Source organism: Pezoporus occidentalis, unplaced genomic scaffold (genome assembly GCF_034315485.1).
Source record: "Pezoporus occidentalis ecotype Australia unplaced genomic scaffold, CSIRO_AGI_Poc_V1 ctg296, whole genome shotgun sequence".
NCBI classification, from domain to species: Eukaryota; Metazoa; Chordata; class Aves; order Psittaciformes; family Psittacidae; genus Pezoporus; species Pezoporus occidentalis.
Window position 1 is genome coordinate 500,291 of NW_026914896.1, and position 20,296 is coordinate 520,586.

A 20,296-nucleotide genomic window follows, 5' to 3' on the forward strand; every position below is an offset into this window, starting at 1 on the left:
TCTTCCTCTAATTCCTTCAAGAGATTCCATTCCAGATGGTTACAAATCCTTGCAATACTGACACACAAACAGTAATTTCATCAAAGTGATTATGTTTATCACCATTATAGTATTTTTACATGTAAATTAACTTCAATCAAGAAATTCAGTTATGAAGAGAAAGACAAATGAGATGGCCATCTTTAAAAAAAAAAAAAAGAAATCCCTTGACTGTTTTCCAAGCCAAAGTTTATACCCTCAGCGGCAAGCAAAAATTAAGGGCAGAGTAATTCCAGCTGGGATGTGTCCTGAAACATATCCTGTGATGCATTTTTGCTTTCTGTTAATCAGTCAGTAATGTGTATCTATTTCAAATCCCTGACCTTCTGCATACCAGCAACAAGTGGTGTTTGTACACTGTATACCTACTACCCTATAAAGTTGCAAGGAATGCCACACAGCCGTTAACAGATGATCTTCTCAAAAACCAAATTAGTGCCTACAGCACCAAGGCTGAAATGCTCAGTACTGGGGATTTTCCCCCTCAGTAAGCAACACATTATCATCTCAGTGTTCATCTCATTTCTGGTATTTGCAATGCATATAATTTCTTAGAATTAGGATGCTCTACAGTGAAGCAGTAATACAATGGCCCAGTACCTTCCCCTAGAAAACAACCAGTAACGTTGCTCCAACTTGAGAAGGTAGCTTACAACAGAAACAATGCACTGCTCAGATGGTTAGCTGACCCCTAATTTCATATCTAATGCCTAGATTACTACACACATATTCTGCATGAAGCATTTCTTAAAAAAAAGGTTCCGTGGTGATTACCAGCAATCTGTTTACTTTCAGCTATTTATCTCATATTTGTCTATTCTGAGTAACAGAAAAGAAAGACTGCTGAATTAAACAGCAGGAAACTTTTATTATTCCTAATAATACGCAAATAAAGCAGGTCATGCATACCTGAAATACTGAAAAGGGAATTATAAAGTTTTACACAACTCCCTGCAGTTTTCAAGAGCTTGTGTTATAAAATTAAATTAGGTATTTCCTGCCATGGAATACACACACTTGTAATGTAACAATCCTGAAGTTGTTCAAACAGGTTTATCACAGACACTTCATTAAGACACTTTGCTCACATGAATGTCTGAAATATTTGGTAGAGATATACAGTAATGCTATGCACACTAACCACTGAACAGAAACTGGTTAAGTTGTTCCTCTTTTTTCAGACAGATATGTCCATCTGAGCTGATGACTGCTTTGTCTTGAGACATGATATCAATCTAGAGAGCTACAGTGTTGACAACAAAAGCAGCATACTGTTCATAAAGTTATAAAGGAAAAATAGACTGCATTTGAAATTAACCTCTACATTTCACCCAACATTTTAAAAAATACTACCTTTATATTTTAATCTGAGTATAAAGGATTATTTTATAAGACAAATACTGAAATACTTAACATTTTATCAATTAATAGCACTAACATACTGAAAACTGTAGCTGTGAACTGTACCACACCTTCCCCTGTAAAGCTCTCTCTGCACATATCAGTTGATATTTGCCAATTCAGAAGCATAACAGAGTCATTCCTGTAGCCCTTAGAAACTACCTGTCTTTTCCACTCCTAAAGATGCAGATTTGGATACAATGAAGTTGGATGTCCCTGTCTTCAAATGCCTCATTACTGCATATCCCAAATAAAGGGGAGTCTTTTGAAGGCAGAATTTTCCTTCAAGGCAGACAGTACTTAATAGCTATACTAGCTCTTCTGTGCACTTGTCCTGGGTTCAGCAGTAGCAGTCATTTTTCTTCTTCTTGGTAGCTGGTGCAGTGCAGTGTTTTGACTTTCGGCCTGGGAACAGAGCTGATAACACCGATGTTTTGGTTTGGTGAAGGACTTTGTGAACCTCGTGCTCTGCCAGGGAGGAGGGGAAGCCGGGAGGAAGCAGACACAGGACACCTGACCCAAACTGACCAAAGAGGTATTCCATACCACAGCACGTCATGCCCAGAAGGTAACTGGGAGTTACCCGGACGGGCTGAGACTGCAGGGTTGGAGGAGGTATCGGTCAGTGCTTGGTCGGGTTGGGGCCGGGGGGGTGGGGCAAGTTACTGGTCAGCTGGTGCTGAGGTGTTGTATTCTCTCCCCTTGTCATTTCCTTTATCATTATTATTATTGGTGGCAGCAGTAGTGATCTGTGTTATACCTTAGTTACTAAACTGTTCTTATCTCAACCCGTGAGAGTTGCATTCTTTTCGATTCTCCTCTCCGTCCCTCCAGGAGTACGGGGAGGGAAAGAAGGGGAGGAGTGAGCGAACAAGTTGCCTGACTGGGTTTAAACCACGACAGCACTTTATCAACTTAACTCAGTTAATACCCACTTCCCCACACAATCTGCACTGTACATAGATTATTCAATTCATTCTTCCTGCTCTAAGAAGAAACAATCCTCTTTCCACTCAAACCTTTGAAAAACCAAACCAACTACACGCCCCTTGATTGCACATCAAATCCATTATCAACATCTTTCCTGTACCTTTTGCAGGATAGGATCAGAGTTGTACCCAATATTCCACAGTATTCTCTTTCCACGCTTCTCCATACCACCTCTTCCATGCCAAACTCCTTCTTACAAAAAAGTCTCTAAGGTGGCTTGTGCTTTCTCTGACTGGCTACCAAAAGCAGAAGGCAAGCCTGACAACCATATCCACCTCAAAGAAACAGCACAAATACACATCAAGTCCCTTCCAAAGTGCCCTACAGATGGAATCTTGTACTCTCCTGCTGCCAGAGAACATCCTGAGGAACCCAGCACACTCCCACTCAGAGGAGGCTGTTGTGAGTCAGTCTGGGAAAACAGCTCTCCATAGCCGAAGTACACCAGCCTGCTACAAAGGAAACTACCCTAAAGGTTATTTGGGTCAATTGTTTTAAGTTGGTCTGAGACCAAGACATGACAAGGAGTAACAGAGGAGGATGCATCTAAATTAAAGATGGGTGAAGTGCTTATGGAAGTAAAGGATAACTAACAAATGCTTAAAAAGAAGTATTTAGAGAAATAAATCAGAGAGTTCCAGTCAGTGCCAGTCCCACACCAATACCACCAATCTTACCTCTCCCACGGCCACGTTTCCCACGGTCTGAAGGCCTGTCTCCTTGACTGTTGTCCACTCCATTTTCTTCAGCTCTTACTGTGGAGAGAGGACAGCTTAAAAGAAACTTTAGAGACTTATCCATGAGACAATATAGCCATCTGTACCGCAAAAGGAAAGGCAAGACTTTAAAGTGGGCTGTTCAACAGATCTCAGTCAGCCCTCTTCTTTCGGGGCCTAGCAAGTTATATTTACTTTGCACTGGACAATTGGAAAGCAAAGTATCTAATAAGAGGAAAATGTCCCTCAGAAGACACACATCAGGGGATGGAAGGGGGACAGTGTTTTGAAGACTACTGGAGACTACACTATTTAATTATGCCTCACCTCTTTCAGGAGGTAGAAAATAAAGCTGCTTCAGACTGTCCTTTCTTGATAATACGCTGGTGACAACAGTGAAAGAATAAAGGATAACCAGGAAAACAGCTCTTCTCCTCACACTTCTGTACAACCAGGGAAACTTAAAAAAACTCTCCTCTATATTTAAATCAGAGGTATGAGTGAAGGTGAAGCATTAGAAGAGCACTGCAACTTAAATATTTTGCGAAAAAAACTCCCAAGGAAACACTCTGAGAGATGGCTGTCTCCTTGAAGAAAAAAAAAAAAAAAATTACATAAAAAAATGACTGGCCATTTAAAACACTGCTGAGATTTTGTGCTGCACAACTTCTCCAAATGACAGGAAAAAAAACAAAATCACTAATGCTTGGATATAAAGCTGGGAAGGTTTGATAACCATCTCGAAAACTTTTAATTCAAATTTTGCCTGTCACACTTATTTTGATGGATCCAGTTTCAATTTGTTGTAAGTACAGCCCAACTCTTATTAATATTTTTTGCCAACCTGACATTACTCTTTCCTACAAAGATGCAAAACATCTTCACTGGCACAATATCTGAAAACATTCCAGTAATGAATTAGAAGAATTGGATAATATTGTAAACATTTTTCCTGCTTTTAAGCAAAATGCTAAACATACTGTTTTCATTCCACGTCTTTTGCTCATCTATCAGTGTTTTGTACAGCCTATAAAGGCAGTGTGTATGAACTTTGATGCTGCTGATAAAAAGTAAGGGGAAAAAAAAGCCTGCATCCAATGGTAGTCTAATGTGATTCTACCTAACTTGGAAACATCGGTTTCCTTTTCTGTGATGTATTATTGCAACTGTATAGACTGTACCAAATTTTAAATGTTTCAACTCACAAAGAATTTTCCCTGTTGTAGAAACTCACCTTTTGGTCGGCTTATATGAGTAATATACGCTGGATATTAATAATGATCCCAGTCTTTTAATTCCCCTTATGAGAAGATATTATCTGTGTCTCTTAGAGAAGAAATTCAGAGCAGCCCTGAGGAGAAGGACTTGGGGGTGTTGGTCAATGAGAAAATGAACATGAGACTGCTTCAGTGTGCGCTCACAGATCAGAAACCAACCGTATCCTGGGCTGCAGCAAAAGGAGTGTGACCAGCAGGTCGAAGGAGGTGATCCTGCCCCTCTACTCTGCTCTCGTGAGACCTCACCTGGAGTATTGTGTGCAGTTCTGGTGTCCTCAACATAAAAAGGACATGGAACTGTTGGAACAAGTCCAGAGAAGGGCCACGAGGATGACCAGGGGACTGGAGCACCTCCTGTATGAAGACAGGCTGAGAAAATTGGGGCTGTTCAGCCTGGAGAACAGAAGGCTGTGTGGAGACCTCATAGCAGCCTTCCAGTATCTGAAGGGGGCCTATAGGGATGCTGGGGAGGGACTCTTCATTAGGGACTGTAGTGATAGGACAAGGGGTAACGGGTTAAAACTTAAACAGGGGAAGTTTAGATTGGATATAAGGAGGAAGTTCTTTACTGTAAGGGTGCTGAGGCACTGGAATGGGTTGCCCAGGGAAGTTGTGAATGCTCCATCCCTGGCAGTGTTCAAGGCCAGGTTGGACAGAGCCTTGGGTGACACGGTTTAATGGGAGGTTCCCCTGCCCATGGCAGGGGTGTTGGAACTGGATGATCTTAAGGTCCTTTCCAACCCTAACTATTCTATGATTCTAAGATGAGAACATCTTCAGGTTCTCCCACTCATAAAAGGAGATGGAGTCAAAGCCAGATAATTTTTTTCATTAAAAGAAACAAGTGTACCAGCTGTGCAGGAGCATACTTGCTTTTAAGGAGTCTTACAAAGACTCTATTTTAAATCTTAAAGAATAGGAATTTGTAAAAGATCAATTACTGTAAAAAGGACAGAAATCTCAATTAAATGAAGCATCTCTGCACCAGCACAGACCATCTCCAAACAAAGAGACATATACCAAGCATACCTGTTGCACAAGTTATGATCCCCTCAGTACTGAGCTGTAGCTTGGACAGACTTTATTCCATTAAGCATTTGTTACTAACTCAGCCAGTTTCAGCCACCAGAAAAGTGTTTGAATCTTTAGGAATGAACACCTGTACGTACACTCTCGGCCACGGCTGCCTCCTCTTCCCCGTCTGTTTGAGCTTCCCCGTCCACGACTCACTTCTCTGTCCCCTCGCTTTTCTCTGTTCTCTTTGTTTTCTGAACTTTCCTTTCCAAGGCTTTTCTTCTTTCCCCCTACAGTCTCCCAGGAAGTCTATTTTGGTAGAACAGAATTAGAAACAAAAGTCAAAATGAAGAGACCGCTCTCAATCTGTAATTCCACCTCATACCCCTTAAGTTATTGAAAAAAAAAAAAACAAAAAAAACACCAAAACAACAACAACAACAAAAAAACAAACAAACAAAAAAAAAAAACAGGAATTTCCATAAGATCATGTATGTAATAATTTTCAAACTTCATTGATAGAAATGGAAAAAAATGGGCTGTGCTTTTGGGAACAGAAGAGAAATTAACAAGTTGGCCTGTCTTACAGAATGAGGGGATCTCAAATATTTCTGGCTATAATGGACTTTTACTAGTTCAAGAAAGTTGTTCAAGGAAGCCTAGATACACCCACAGCCTACAAAACCTTCAAAGCAAGCAACAGTTTCCCTCTCAACTACCTCCATAAACCTAACAAGGGAGCATGCACAGATTTATCTTCTCTCAAGGAAATGAAAAAATGCTTATAATCATCGCTGAACAAGAGACTGACAAGTATGTGGCCTAAGGGTGGGAGAAGAAAAAACATTATCCAGACATACAAGAATTCAAGTACCAGGAAACAGAATGGCAGAGCAACAACTTGGGAAAACTGGGACAATGATAAGTCATCCAGCCATAGCAGCTACAGCTTATCACACACAGGAAAAGTTATGTCTAAAGGAGACAAGGGACCAAGTTCCAGAAACCAGGCTTCATCTCTAACATTAAACACTGTCTTTAAAATAAATTCAGGGATCATTTAGACTCCGTAAGAGAATCTGTAGGAGTTGAAAATAAAATGACTAGAACACTTGATAAGAGTAGCACTGCATCCCATATATGATGCAGTTGCACAGCTTGTCCGTTGAGCAACAGCTGCAAAGCAAAGAAAAGTATTATTTCTAAACGTTTAAGATGGCAGACAGGTTTATATGTCTATCCCCACTCTGTGAGCTTATAATCTAACTAAAGTATTTACGCAGGAAATTTGCATATGAAAGTAAGCAGACATCAACTTTGAATCACTAAAAATATTAATTCTGACAGGCACCTCCATCATACAAAAAAGGCTGGCTATCAGTACTTTTAGGTCCCATCCTACCTCCTCTCAATTCAGACAACAGCAACTCAGAAGTCCTCACAAGCTAGGCAATGACCAGCTAGTCCAAGGTGCCCAGAATGAAGAAAAGTAATGCTATGGGGAAAGCATGTAACAAATCAGTTTATAAGTATAAACTCAGTGTTTCACTGTATCCATTTAACCATGCATTCATTTACCCATGCCAAGTGCAAGGTCCTACACCTGGGTCAGAGCAATCCCAGGCACAGCTACAGGTTGGGCAGAGAAGAGATTCAGAGCAGCCCTGCGGAGAAGGACTCGGGGTGTTGGTTGATGAGAAAATGAACATGAGCTGGCTTCAGTGTGCACTTGCAGCCCAGAAACCAACCGTATCCTGGGCTGCAGCAAAAGGAGCGTGACCAGCAGGTTGAAGGAGGTGATCCTGCCCCTCTACTCTGCTCTCCTGAGACCTCACCTGGAGTATTGTGTGCAGTTCTGGGGTCCTCAACATAAAAAGGACATGGAACTGTTGGAACAAGTCCAGAGAAGGGCCACGAGGATGACCAGGGGACTGGAGCACCTCCTGTATGAAGACAGGCTGAGAAAGTTGGGGCTGTTCAGCCTGGAGAAGAGAAGGCTGCATGGAGACCTCATAGCAGCCTTCCAGTATCTGAAGGGGACCTGTAAGGATGCTGGGGAGGGACTCCTCATAAGAGACTGTAGTGACAGGACAAGGAGTAACGGGTTAAAACTTGAACACGGGAAGTTTAGATTGGATATAAGGAGGAAGTTCTTTCCTGTGAGGGTGGTGAGGCACTGGAATGGGTTGCCCAGGGAAGTTGTGAATGCTCCATCCCCGGTGGCGGTCAAGGCCAGGTTGGACAGAGCCTTGGGTGACATGGTTTAGTGTGAGGTGTCCCTGCCCATGGCAGGGGGGTTGGAATTAGGTGATCTTAAGGTCCTTTCCAACCCTAACTATTCTATGATTCTATCCTTTGAAAGGGTAAGTTCTAACAGAATGGTCACTCTCTCTTATTTTTTGATACGGTCCAGGTGAGAATGAAGGCTGAAGTCCTTTTCAATTTCATCTCTGCTACAGAAGACAACAGCACCAACTTAGGAGAACTGCAGAGAGCATGGATTAAAGTATAAAATTACAAGTTTGAGCAACACCAGGTTATTTGTGCGCAGAAAAACTTTTCTCCAGTCACTATCACATGGCTTCACCTGCGTAACTGCTGTAACAAAACTGTGTAACAGTAAATCAATACTAGAGCTTTAGAAACACTTTACAGGAGGACAAGTAACTGCACTGGCAACTGAAGAAGCATCTATATAGCTCAGAATGCACTAGTAGCTCAACGATGGGCATGGTGCCCGGAGATCTCTGACAATTTAAAAAAATACCCCAAACTGGATGATCCTGAAAAACTTAAGAAGCAGCAGCCTCTCCCTGGTAAGTTCTTACATGACACAGGAAGAATTAGCAAAAGGATGACTATGAAAAGCATCAGACCCATGTTTTCCAACAATATAGTTTGAGGAAAGACTTGAGAAATCGGACACATGCTTTAAGATAGAGGATGGTACTACCTCTGGGCATGGGAATCCATCACAGACTACTGAAGCTGCCTGTTTTTGTAAGTTAACTGATTACAATTTCAGTTGAGGATGCCTGAGGCAACTGACAGTTCTGAGCCTGACCTCTGAAAACATGTAACAGAAGCTGCCTTGCAGGCCTCATATTAAACGGAAAGAAGAATAATCTGAAAGGTTCCCTTTGTTCTATCTTCAAAGTTTTAGGAAGGAAAACATTGTTGAGCATAAAATGGATCTTACACTTGTAGGAAGTTAGATGAATAGAAATCCTGGGCAAAGAAACATGTCCTGCTCTACTCTCATCCACAAGCCTCTGTCTTTTTCAAAGCCAGATTCTCACAACTGCAAGTGAAAAGTCTTCCTAAAGACTAAGTCACATAGCATAAAACCAAGAAATTATAGACATTCTATCTACCCCTCCTTGCTCTTCTAATTCCTCAAATTAGACAGGCACAACTTCTTTCAACTGAGGGTTTTTTTAAAAACAAAAACCAAACAACACAAAAAACACTACCAAAAGAAACACCAAAAAAACTCAAGCAAACAAAAATAAACCCCCTCCTCCCAGAAAACTTCTAGGTCATCAAAGCAGAGTGAAACAAGAAAAAGATTAGTGAATCTTCATTTAGAACTAGTAGTACCTCTACTTTCAACTTCACATCAAATCCACAGTTGCATTGTTCTGAAATATAATAGCCTTAAAACAAACCCTTTGAACTGGAGGCCCATAAATCTCCATGAAGAACAAATTTCTTCATGCCCTTGAATTAAAACTCCTTCCTCCTTTTCAATTAATACACCTTCCTCCTTAAGCCCTTTAAGTTCTGTGTATTTGTTTCCAAGTTGCATTTTGCCTACAGACAGCAGTGGGTTCAGAGGGACTTGGCATTTTGACAAGCAGAACATATGCACATGCTGCTTCTAATGGCAAAAGAATTTGGAAAGTTTCTTTCATGTCATGATCATTTATCACAACCGGCTACAGTAAGAAAGCATTTAACATTCTCTATCAACCAGGAAACTATTTTAAACTACAAAATGACACATACAAGAAGTACAAGAGAGCACAAAACCAGTATATTACCAAGACAGACTTAATCAAGGAGAGATGCTCTACTACTCCCAGCTCACCACTTCACTCAGTATTACAGACTTAGGCGCTTTAGATGACCTCAACTCTGAAAAATGAAAAAGGGATAGAAAAGAAAGTCCCCTCAGTCAGAATGGTATGTGTCCTAGAGTATGTGTGGGGTGAGTTTCCTCATTAACAATAAGCCAGGATACATATCCTCACAAATCACAGGAAATAACCGAATGTTCAGCATTAAAGAAAGGAAGTCCAGGTTTTCCCAATTTAGATGAAATGGAATCTAGTTTACTGCCTCAGATAAGTGTAAGAAGTCCCTCCAGCAAAAACTTCAACCACAGCAAGACATATTTTCCTGATATCTCTTGGCATAAAAAACTACTCTGTTCAACATCTGAAGCGACATTATTTGTTGTTATATACACATTGTTTAGTCTTCTCTTTGTTTTTCGATGAAGTCAGGCAAATGAGCACCACAGTGAAAGAACCAACTACTTGCTGCATCCTGCTCTGCCATCAGTAATGTCAATGCAACCTTCAGACGTGGAAACCTCCTCCAACTTCAATACTGACAATGCTCACCTACAGAAGTTACGTGACTTAAAACACCTGCCTCGCCTTTAGGCTTATAAAGACTGCCCTTTGTGGCAAGCACTTAGTCTCAGGCTTCAGGGTTGTGGAGGTGCTACAGAGTAAATACAAATACTGCAGCAAAAACAGGCCTGTGTCTGATAAGAGCACTGAGTTACATTGCTGAGTTAGAATTGCTGCATGTAAGTGAAAGCCAGACGAATGTGCAAGAGACCAGTTGAACACCCACAACATTTTCAAGGTTCAGCCTACCCTGGGGGATGCATAGAGAAGAGAAACTGCCCTGTCTCCATTTTCTTCAAAAGAATTTCAATTGAGACATAGAAATCAAAAGCTTCTGAAACGACTTTCCCAATCGCTTGTCACTGAGAGGCTACCAAGTCTCATAACACTATTACCCACTGCCGCTCATGTGGGCACAATATATACAGCCAGGAGCAGTATGAAGACTAACAAGAAGGATTACAGAGCGCTGGGGACAGCATAAAGGACTCTTGAGCCCAGGTAGTTTTTTCATCAATTCTCTCCGTCAAAGGGAATGGGTTTGAAAGTGCCAGTCAAATCTGATGAATCAACAGATGGCTGTGGGACTGATAACACAGCCAGGGAGACCATGCAACTTGCTTTGAGAAACCTGGTCTGCTGGGGACTGATGGAGACCTGTCAGAGAAAGGGAGGATCATCTTTGGTCACGGGTCTGCCAAGCTGGTGGAGAAGGCTTTAACCTAAAGTACTAAGGGGAGGGGAACCCCAATGCATCCCACTCCTGTCAGTCAGATGCAAGTGCCAGCAACAGATGCCCAGAGCCTCAAGAGAGATCGCAGGTCAGCAGGAGAGCACCTGAAAAGCAGCACAAAGGAATTCCTGCTAATCCAGCCAGCAAGTCAGCTTTGGGGGCCCAACCTAAATGCCTCCCTGCAAACATATGTAGCATAGGCAATAAACAAGAGGAGTTAGAGACATGTGCACACCTGCATAGCTGTGATCTTACTGGCATCACAGAGATGTGGTGGGACACCTGCTATGATTGGAGTGTTGGAATGGAAGGATACAGGCTCTTCAAGAAGAACAGGCTGGCTAGATAAGGAAGGGGTGTCACCTTCTACGTCAACAACCCACTGGAGTGCATGGAGTTCTGACCAGGGATGGATGGTGAGCCAACTGACAGAGCTTATGGGTCAAGATTAAAGGAAGAGCAGGGACAAGGGGACATTATAGTGGGGGTCTGTTCAGTCAACCTGAACAGGAAGACCATGAGGATAAAGCCTTTATAGACAGATAGCATCAGCCTCACATTCACAAGCCCTGGTCTTCATGGGGAACTCCAACCACCCCAAACCTGAAGGTGCTAAAGTCCATGGGACCTGACAAGATGTAGGGCCTGGGGAAACTGGTGGATGAAGTTGCTACGCCATTATCCATCGTATCTTGGAAGTTGTGGCAGCCTGGTGAAGTTTCTCCTCACTGGAATTAGGGAATTATAATCCCTGTTTGTAAAAAGGGAAACAAGGAAGACCCAGGAACTACAGGCCAGTCAGTCTCACCTCAGCACCCAGCAATATAATGGAGCAGATCCTCCTGGAATCTATGTTAAGGCACAAAGACAATAATGGGGTGGTCAGTGACAGCCAGTATGGCTTCACAAGGGAAAATCATGCCTGACAAATTTGGTGGCCTTCTATGATGGGGCCATGGAATTGGTGGATAAGGGAAGAGCAACTTCTACTTGGGCTCGTGCAAGGCATTTGACACTGTCCCACATAACGTCCTTGTCTCTAAACTGGAGAGGTGTGGATTTGACGGGTAAACCACTTGCTGGATAAGGAACTGGCTGGATGGCTGCACTCAGAGAGTTGCGGTCAATGGCTCAGTGTCCAGCTGGAGACCACTGTTGATCCCTCAAGGATCAGCGTTGGGACCAATCCTGTTCAACTTCGTTGGTGACATGGACAGTGTGATTGATGCACTCTCATCAAGTCAGCTGACAACACCAAGCTGTGTGGCGCAGTCAACATGCTGGAGGGAAGGGCTGCCATCCAGGGGGACCTGGACGGGCTTTAGAGGTGGGCCTGTGCAAACCCCATAAAGTTCAACAAGGTCAAGTGCTAGGTCCTGCACCAGGTTTGGTGCAATCTGAAGCACAGCTACAGGCTGGACAAAGAATGAACTGAGAGCAGCCCTGAAGAGAAGGAGATAGAGGTGTTGGTTGATGAGAAGCTCAGCATGACCCAGCAGTGTGTGCCATGAAGATGATCAGAGGCCTGGAGCAGCTCTGCTATGAAAGCAGGCTGAGAGAGTTGGTCTTGCTCAGCTTGGAGAAAAAGAGGGCTCCAGGAAGACCTTGGAGCAGTTCCCAGTGCCTAAAGGGGGTTACAAGAAACCTGGAGAGGGACTTTTGACAAGGGCATGTAGTGACAAGACAAGGGGGAATGGCTTTAAACTGGCAGAAGAGAGATATAGATTAGATATTAGGAAGAAATTCTCTCCTGTGAGGGTGATGAGGCACTGGTGCGGGTTGCCCAGGGAAGCTGTGGCTGCCCCATCCCTGCCAGTTTTCAAGGCTAGGTTGGACAGGGCTTGGAGCAACCTGGTCCAGTGGAAGGTGTCCCTGCCTGTGGCAGGGTTGGAATTATATGGTTCCCAAACAATTCTTTGATTTTATCATTCTTAGAATTAAAAGATACAGCAAACAAAGTGATATAATATGAAAGTAAAAACTTACCGTGTCTGAACTTCCTTCCAGCAGTATGTTGATTGCTCTGTTCACATCCCCATTACAGTCATGTAGTGCCACTATGCACTCATCCTGGTTTTTCCCCGTCACTTCCATAAGCTGGTATTAAAAGTCAGACAGGTTAAAATATCCGAATTATCATCATAAGAAAATAAGCATTAGCTAGTACCACCACGGAGTCTAAGAAAAAACTTAGCTACTGTATCAGAGCTAAGAACTAAAATTCTAAATAAAGTTATCTGCCTTTTACAGATCTGCTTGTGATACAGACAAGAGACAGGATGAAACACAATTTAAATGGTAATCATGCACATCCATTTTTTTTAATATTCTGCTTACAGCAAATGCCATCACTCCAGATACAGTAGTATATGAGAGTACAGATACAAAAGACCAGGACAGCACCAGAACTATCCCTTCTCCTTCCTCAACAAGCATCCTCCTCTTTACCCCACCCCACTGCATGAGAACAAATATAAGGTAAGCCATAGCAGAGAACAGATCCATCAGGAAAAAATTCAGGAAGTTAGATAAGAAAAAGCTTATTTTTCAGCCAGATCAGCTCTCTCAATTCATTTCACCATAAAGTCACACAAAAGGCATAAGCAGCATAAGGCTGCTTAAGGAGACGTAGTACCGAATTACACTCCATGGACCTGCAGTGCACATCCCGAAGAGTGTGGGATGTAAATAATCAGTCTTTTCATGGAACATCCAGCAATTTTACCCAAATAAAAAGAATTTACATAATCTAGAAATACATATATACAAAATATAAAATACTGGGTATTTCCTATGCAAAACTCAACTTGCATGCTTCCCACCAGCAGAGCTACAGGCACTACTGATGACTGTCCTTTGGTTTCGGGAAGTACAAGACTTCACTTTTGGCACAGTAACAGAGCAAATTTATAACAACGACGATGAAAAGCACTTAATAATGTTTCACAGGGGGGTTTAAAAAGGGAAAGGAATCATAAAACCTGCTCCTTTGGTGCATTAAAGCATTCACACTAATTCTTCTCTCCTTCCTGGTGTACTTCTAGGTTCTTTATGAGCTATCATGTGTTCACTAAGACAAAATCAGCAGCACCCACAACAGAACACAGACCCAGAGTCTCACTACCACTTGAGTTAATGTCCTCAGCTATAACTGGGTAATGGAAACTTGAGAATTTCACCCAAAACTCAACATGATAGAGGAAACGGTGTAAGATTTAATTTTAACAGTATAACTGTATATTTTAATGGACACAGATCTGGGAGGTAATTATCTTTTTTTTTTTTTAATAACACTTCACCTTCAAGCCATGATTAGATTTTTACTTTTCCTGAAAAACACCCAAAATACTTGTAAACCCAGTTTACACAGGTGACATTTTTCCCACATCCAAGTACATGGGGACAAGCTGAATGCACTCTTTATTCTGACAGTCATTAGGCATCAGGCCCATACTGCAGAGATACAGTCAGGAAGAGACATCAGCACAGGTGAGTTCTGGCTTAAAGGCTTGCCTACTAAAGGAAAATACGCCAACATAACTATACAGCCAGAGGTGTAGAACCACAGTTTCTTGTAAACAGACTTTACAGTGCAATAAAAAGCACCTTTTCATATTTAAACTTACAGCCTTCTGAAAAAGGTTTCATCTAAGTCAGAAACAGACACTCCAAAATGTAAGCCACCTTTGGAGCACCTTACTGCAGGCTATAAAACCTCTGTACCATAAGAAACATACTTGTTTCACTTTATCTTCAAAATCTGCATCGTTCTTATCGTAGATCATCTGAGCAAGGCGAATCTGTTCTGCTGTTGCCTGAAAAACACAAACATCCAATAGAGTACACAAAAGGTAACAATATATTTTTAAAGTATCTCCCAGTGTCACTACTTATTTTTCCTTCTGATTCTCAAAAAGAACACATGCAACAAGCACAGAGGTGCTATAGGGAAGGGATTAACATCTCCCTCTATGCCCACTTTATTGTTAAAAAGTTAGCTGGGACAGAAGCAATTTCAACATGTTCCAGCATGCAAACCACAGTTAAAGGTCACCACACAGACAAACATATAATAAACCAGGGTTTACTACCGAAGCCTATGCTTTGATATTATTACTTCTACTTGCCTTTAGTATCTACCACTCCAGAACTGGAGTTTTATAATAACAAACTGGCAACAGTATTTCCAAATTAACCACAACTCTGATGGTTCCTGCTCACATCATCTTCATGACTTTCTTGACAAAGTGCCTGAAGTCTTATGAGCACTTAAAAAGACTGAGTCATGCCTTAAGATTTTGCCCATGAACAGCTGCACTTATTTTCTTTATAAGTGAATAGTGGGCTCTGAAAACTGCTGCAGGATCTTGCTACTGTTTAAATATTTGGTGTTTCTGGACCACAAATCCATGCTGGCACATCCAAAAGCTGAAATAAATAAAATAGATGGATGTGGTAAAGTATCATAAATCCAAATAAGCCATGGCCTCCCCAGAAAGCAAGCAATTCAGTAACACTCATGTCTCATCATACAGGTCACTCTTCACAGTGTCGTGCTGCAGTCTACTTGAACTGCACTTCCATGAAAATACCAAAGATAACCGTATACTACAGGATCCTGGGCCTAATCTGATTTCTGCTCTAACAGAAGAGGCTTTCACCTCAGGCCAGAGAAGGCTGATCAAGAAGCAAGCCAGGAAATGGAAGTTAATGTGCTGCAGAAGACTTCTTCACTGGGAAGGAGCCCAACTCATCCACGGAAATTCTTGAAGGAAAAGATTCACTCTAGGCAGTTGGCTGAATCTCACGTTTTGCAGTCCCACTTTAGAGGATACCTATGTGAAATTTTGTGCCTCAGGTTCAGACTTAAGCAGGCTCAAACTGCTTTGCTTTTGGAGTTGACCACAAACACAAGCTCTAGAGAAGGTCTCGAACTGTAAATGCTGAGAAGAGTCTAAAAATTACTCCACCATACACCACCAGCTGCTTATTTTCTGAGAAGTTACTCCAGCTGTCCCAGTTCCTTAAGGGAAGTGATATGTGCTGTGCTCAGAAGGCGACTGCTCCAAGCCAGTTAGCATATGTAACATTCATAACTGAGTTAAGTACTCTGCACTGCTTCACATTTTCAAAGCATCATGCTGACAGTATCATACATCACTCAGTAACACAGAAGAGAGCCTGCTCTGGAATTCCCTACACCAGCCCTGGTCCAGCCTCCACAATAGCTTCCCAGTCAGTGCAGTGCTCTGCGCAAAGGAGATCTTCCTTCGTATCTGCTGAGAACCCAGCGGAGAGCAAGGTCTGATAGTTTCAGGAATTAGCCTGTTCATCCATTTTCTTACTCTGACTTCAGCTTTCTAAGGCCCATTGCAATTCTGAAGCTAGTGAAGAGATTTCCCTTAAAGATACCCAGAGTAAAAACACTCTGACAGTGTAATTTCTGTAGAGACATCACAGCATACTTGACCCAAAACAGGAAGACATTGATTAAATTTTTTCTGTAAACCGACATGTTTGTTTCAAGTCAAAGATAACAGTATCAAATATGTGACACTATCTTCAGTTTACCCATGTAAGCAGTGACCTTAGAAATGAGCAGGTACATTATCACTAATATTTATGCCAGTGGATTATTATGCAGATGGAACAGGCAATTCAGAAGAAAAAGAAAACCAAAACAACAAAACCCCCAAAGTCATGTTTTGACTTCACAAACACCAAATAAGAGTCACAAAAAGTTTTGAGGTTTTTTCCCCCACCAAGTGGTTCTTCTTTAAGTCACCACTGTTACAAGTAACTTTGTAGTACCCTATAAAAGAGTATAGCTAAGTTTCAATTGCAGCTAAGAAAACAGAAGCATCTTAAGACAACCAAAACTTTACTCAACCTTTCAAGAAGTCTTTGTGGTGTAACAGTGCAGGAGACTTTTAACTAACAGCTCTGAACTATCAGAAAGCAGAAGTATGCAAAACACAAAATTATGTGACAGTAATATGCCCAGATATTTTTAAAAAATGGTATACTTATTATGCAGAAGCAATGCAAAAGAACTTTGATGCAATTTCTCAAATAACCTAAATGATGATCAATATATTATGACAATGAAATCTCCATTTGGGAAAGAAATATTACTCTGCATTCAGAAAAATTAATCATTGTTGATTGAACAGTAAAACCCCACACATTTCTATTGATCTGTAAAGCTTGACTAAGCAGGAAGGTCCATCTGATATCCAAACAATAAAAAAATGTGGTCCTCCAATGACACTCTGTGCAACCTCCCACTGAGAGCATGTCCCATCCCCACAGCTATTCTCTGGACTTCCTTCCATTTGCCAATGTCTTTCTTGTGCCAGAGACCCCTAAACTGGGCAGAATACTCCACTGCTGTCAACCTTCTTGCTATAATCCTGCAGCCTCACTTGTTAGAAAACAAAACCAAATTCAACTTCATTTGTTGAAAATCACTTTCTAAATTTGCACATTAGCATAAATCACCACTGCGCAAAGCGCTGCAACACAAGATGATAAGGGCTTTGAGGTCACGTAATTAATACTGTACAAAACAGAACAGAAGCCCACCCATGATGAAGATCAGTCTAGAAAACAGTAAGACAATTTCCCAGAGGGGCACCTCTAGGCTGATACACTCTCTGCAAGCAGCAAACTGAGGCAATTCTTGAACCGAGTCCAAATTTGAGGAGTACCTGACAAGAGAGTAATTAGTTGCCAGGAGCAGAGACATTTTGCACTCTCTGTCACCCAGCAAACACATGATTTAACTACTCTTCCACTGAGAATCAAGACAATGGGGTAATTTCAGTCTCACAAATGCTCAAAACAAGTTTCATCTGCTAGTGGAAGACCATCTTCTTTTCACTTTGTGAGGACACTGCACAAAAATTTTAGGATTGTGCAACTTTCAGATACCCTGAATCACACCTTAGAACATAGCATGTACCTAACTACACTTTTCTCACCCACTCAAATTGCTCTATTGACCAGAAATCCCCCAAAATCAGGAGGCTGGTATATGAAGAACTGAGATCTGAGGACATTGAAGTCACAGGACAGAAATCCTGACACAGACATAAGCACAGCATTCCCCACTGATGGGAAATATTGCTGAAAAACACAAAGCTCCTTTAGAGACAACAACACAGGAACAACTTATTGCTGCCCTGGATTACTGAGTAATTGAAGAGAAATACAAACATACTCTTCAAAAATAGACCATGTTTTTTTTTCTTCCCTTTTCTCAGTTTTTAGTGACCCAGGGGAAAAAATACATGCTCGCTTTCCACTCAAATTAATTATGTAGTATCACATACCTGTACTACTTGTTTCTGTGGTTGTGCTGGCTGTGTGGTTGAAATTTGCGCTTTGTCCCGAGTGCCCCGGGTACGTTCACTGCCCACCGAAGTCATCATATACAGTATATACAAAACAATGTATGTACAAAATAGAAAATCTGAAAGGGGAAAAAAAAATAAGAAAAGGAGCATGAGTTAAGACATGGTACTGATTTAATAATACACAAACGCAATAGCTTGAACTCTTCCTGCTTTTACCACAAACTCTAGAAAGAGACTCCTGAGAAAGCAGCTTTAATACACTATTATTGGATTTATCACAGTCTTTACTGTAAAGCGGGAAATGCAGTGGATAAAAAGCATTTTTGCCAGCTGATCAGGATCTGCCTAAATCTGTACTTCCAGACACCATCTAAATCTCACAGCTTTTCCCAGTTACTTAACACACAGACTTTTCTGTCTGCTACTCTGCTGAACTTTTAGCTCCAGCTGTATCAGCCCTTAAACTTCTGTAATGGACGCTGTCTTGTTTTGATACCTGGAATTTAACCACTCTCATACTTTCTCAGAACACTAATGCAAAAATCGCATTCACAAACTAGGCAGTTCTTCTCTTCCCCATCATCAAACTGCTCTCCTGCACACACACAAAGGTCATGGCAACACATACTCTACTTTTCAACTTTCATTTATAAGAGAAATTATGATACCTACCTTTAAATCCAGCTAGTACTACTGTTTTGTTCTCCCTCATAGTTACAGAAATGATTAACAAAACTACCTATTACCCTGCTTTAAACCTACCTTTGTTGTATGTCAACAAAGAAACTAAAGAAAACCCAAATCCCCCACACAAATGACTGCTATCCAGTTTGCAGCAGATCATTCTCATTCATCTTCTAGCATTAAAATTACTTTGAAACAAAGAATTTATTCTTCCCCCTGTGCTTGTACAGCATGTGACACAAGGCTGACTGATGAGCATGGCTTATAGTAGCTATGATAACTGGAAACGAATCTCGGCTATGAGAACTGTCACAGTGAACTGCCTGGCTTCTGTCCCCATGACACCTGGAAGTAAAACCACACACAAACCTAGGGAATTAATGACAACTTGCAAGTGGTGCACCTGGGCAGAAATGTACAAACAAGCAGCAAAGTGCTTTTACTGCAGCCCCAATGTATGAACATGCCTCAGCATGCAACTTGTCAGGGCAGCAGCTTTGATGCATGCCAGCTATCACTAAGCTCAATGCACAGTAACACTGAAAACGGAGCAAACTGCTGTGATCGCATAGACATGGATGTGTTCAGTACCCAGCTGCTCACTACCACTCACAATTACTTAGCAATTACAGTTGCAGTGAGATGCATCAGTTTGAACATCGATTCACAAAACTGAGGAGCCTCATCTAGAATCAAAAAGACAATTAACCCCATGATCATCTAAATCTCTTCTTCACTTTAGAAATATATTTTCTTCAGGCAAAATTGAACCCTGACACTGAATTTCTTTATGTGCTAGGAGGAAGTATATTTCCATGAACTCTTACATATTTAACAAGTCCAGCCTTTACCAGGAACTGACTGTAGTATGAGCTCAACTGAGACACTGTGTTTCTCTAGCTTTATCAATATATTTACCAAAGCCAATCTGTCTCCCAGTCTCTTAAAGTAGTTAACTTCATCATCTTCTAAGTTTGAGAACACAGACCTTCAAAGCACTGTGCCCTACACCCTAAAAGCCAGATAATAGTTATTCAAGCTGGTGACATGTCCTACAGAAAGCAATATATTTACTAGACGTGGAGATGCTATGAACAGCAAGTTCAACACTTATCATGAACTATCTGCTCACTGCTGTCCACTGATACTTTGGAGTCTTCAGCTTAGCTTGCAGTAGGAATTTCTTTTGCTCCTTGTGCTAAAATCTGCTTTATAAGCTTGCTGACTAGACTGTCAGCATCTGAAAACTTAAATTTATATAGACTGAAAATGACCTTTGGGTTGCTGGGGTTTTTGTGGAGTTTTAAAGTATCAGCCAGCTCGTCATAATTTGAACCTAGCACAATCAGCAGTGAAAAAAACCCTAAACAGACAATATGCCAGCGAACACTAGCCTCTCTGAAAAATAACGTGTTAGTTTCAAACATGATTGTCTGCAATTAGC

General features: G+C 41.4%; 1 protein-coding gene across 12 annotated transcripts in view; it reads right to left on the bottom strand.

Annotated features, from left to right (window-relative positions):
- UBAP2 (ubiquitin associated protein 2) overlaps window positions 1-20,296 on the bottom strand; it is a 112,241-nt gene that overhangs the window by 70,500 nt on the left and 21,445 nt on the right. For all 12 annotated transcript variants that reach the window (XM_062626645.1, XM_062626644.1, XM_062626650.1 and 9 more), the window contains 5 exons: window positions 18,145-18,284; window positions 14,548-14,625; window positions 12,797-12,907; window positions 5,593-5,746; window positions 3,108-3,185 (listed from right to left, as the gene is read on the bottom strand). In XM_062626645.1, coding sequence (XP_062482629.1) covers window positions 3,108-3,185; window positions 5,593-5,746; window positions 12,797-12,907; window positions 14,548-14,625; window positions 18,145-18,243 — 520 coding nt within the window. In that variant the 5' untranslated portion in view covers window positions 18,244-18,284. Of the gene's footprint in view, window positions 1-3,107; window positions 3,186-5,592; window positions 5,747-12,796; window positions 12,908-14,547; window positions 14,626-18,144; window positions 18,285-20,296 lie in introns of those variants that run through there.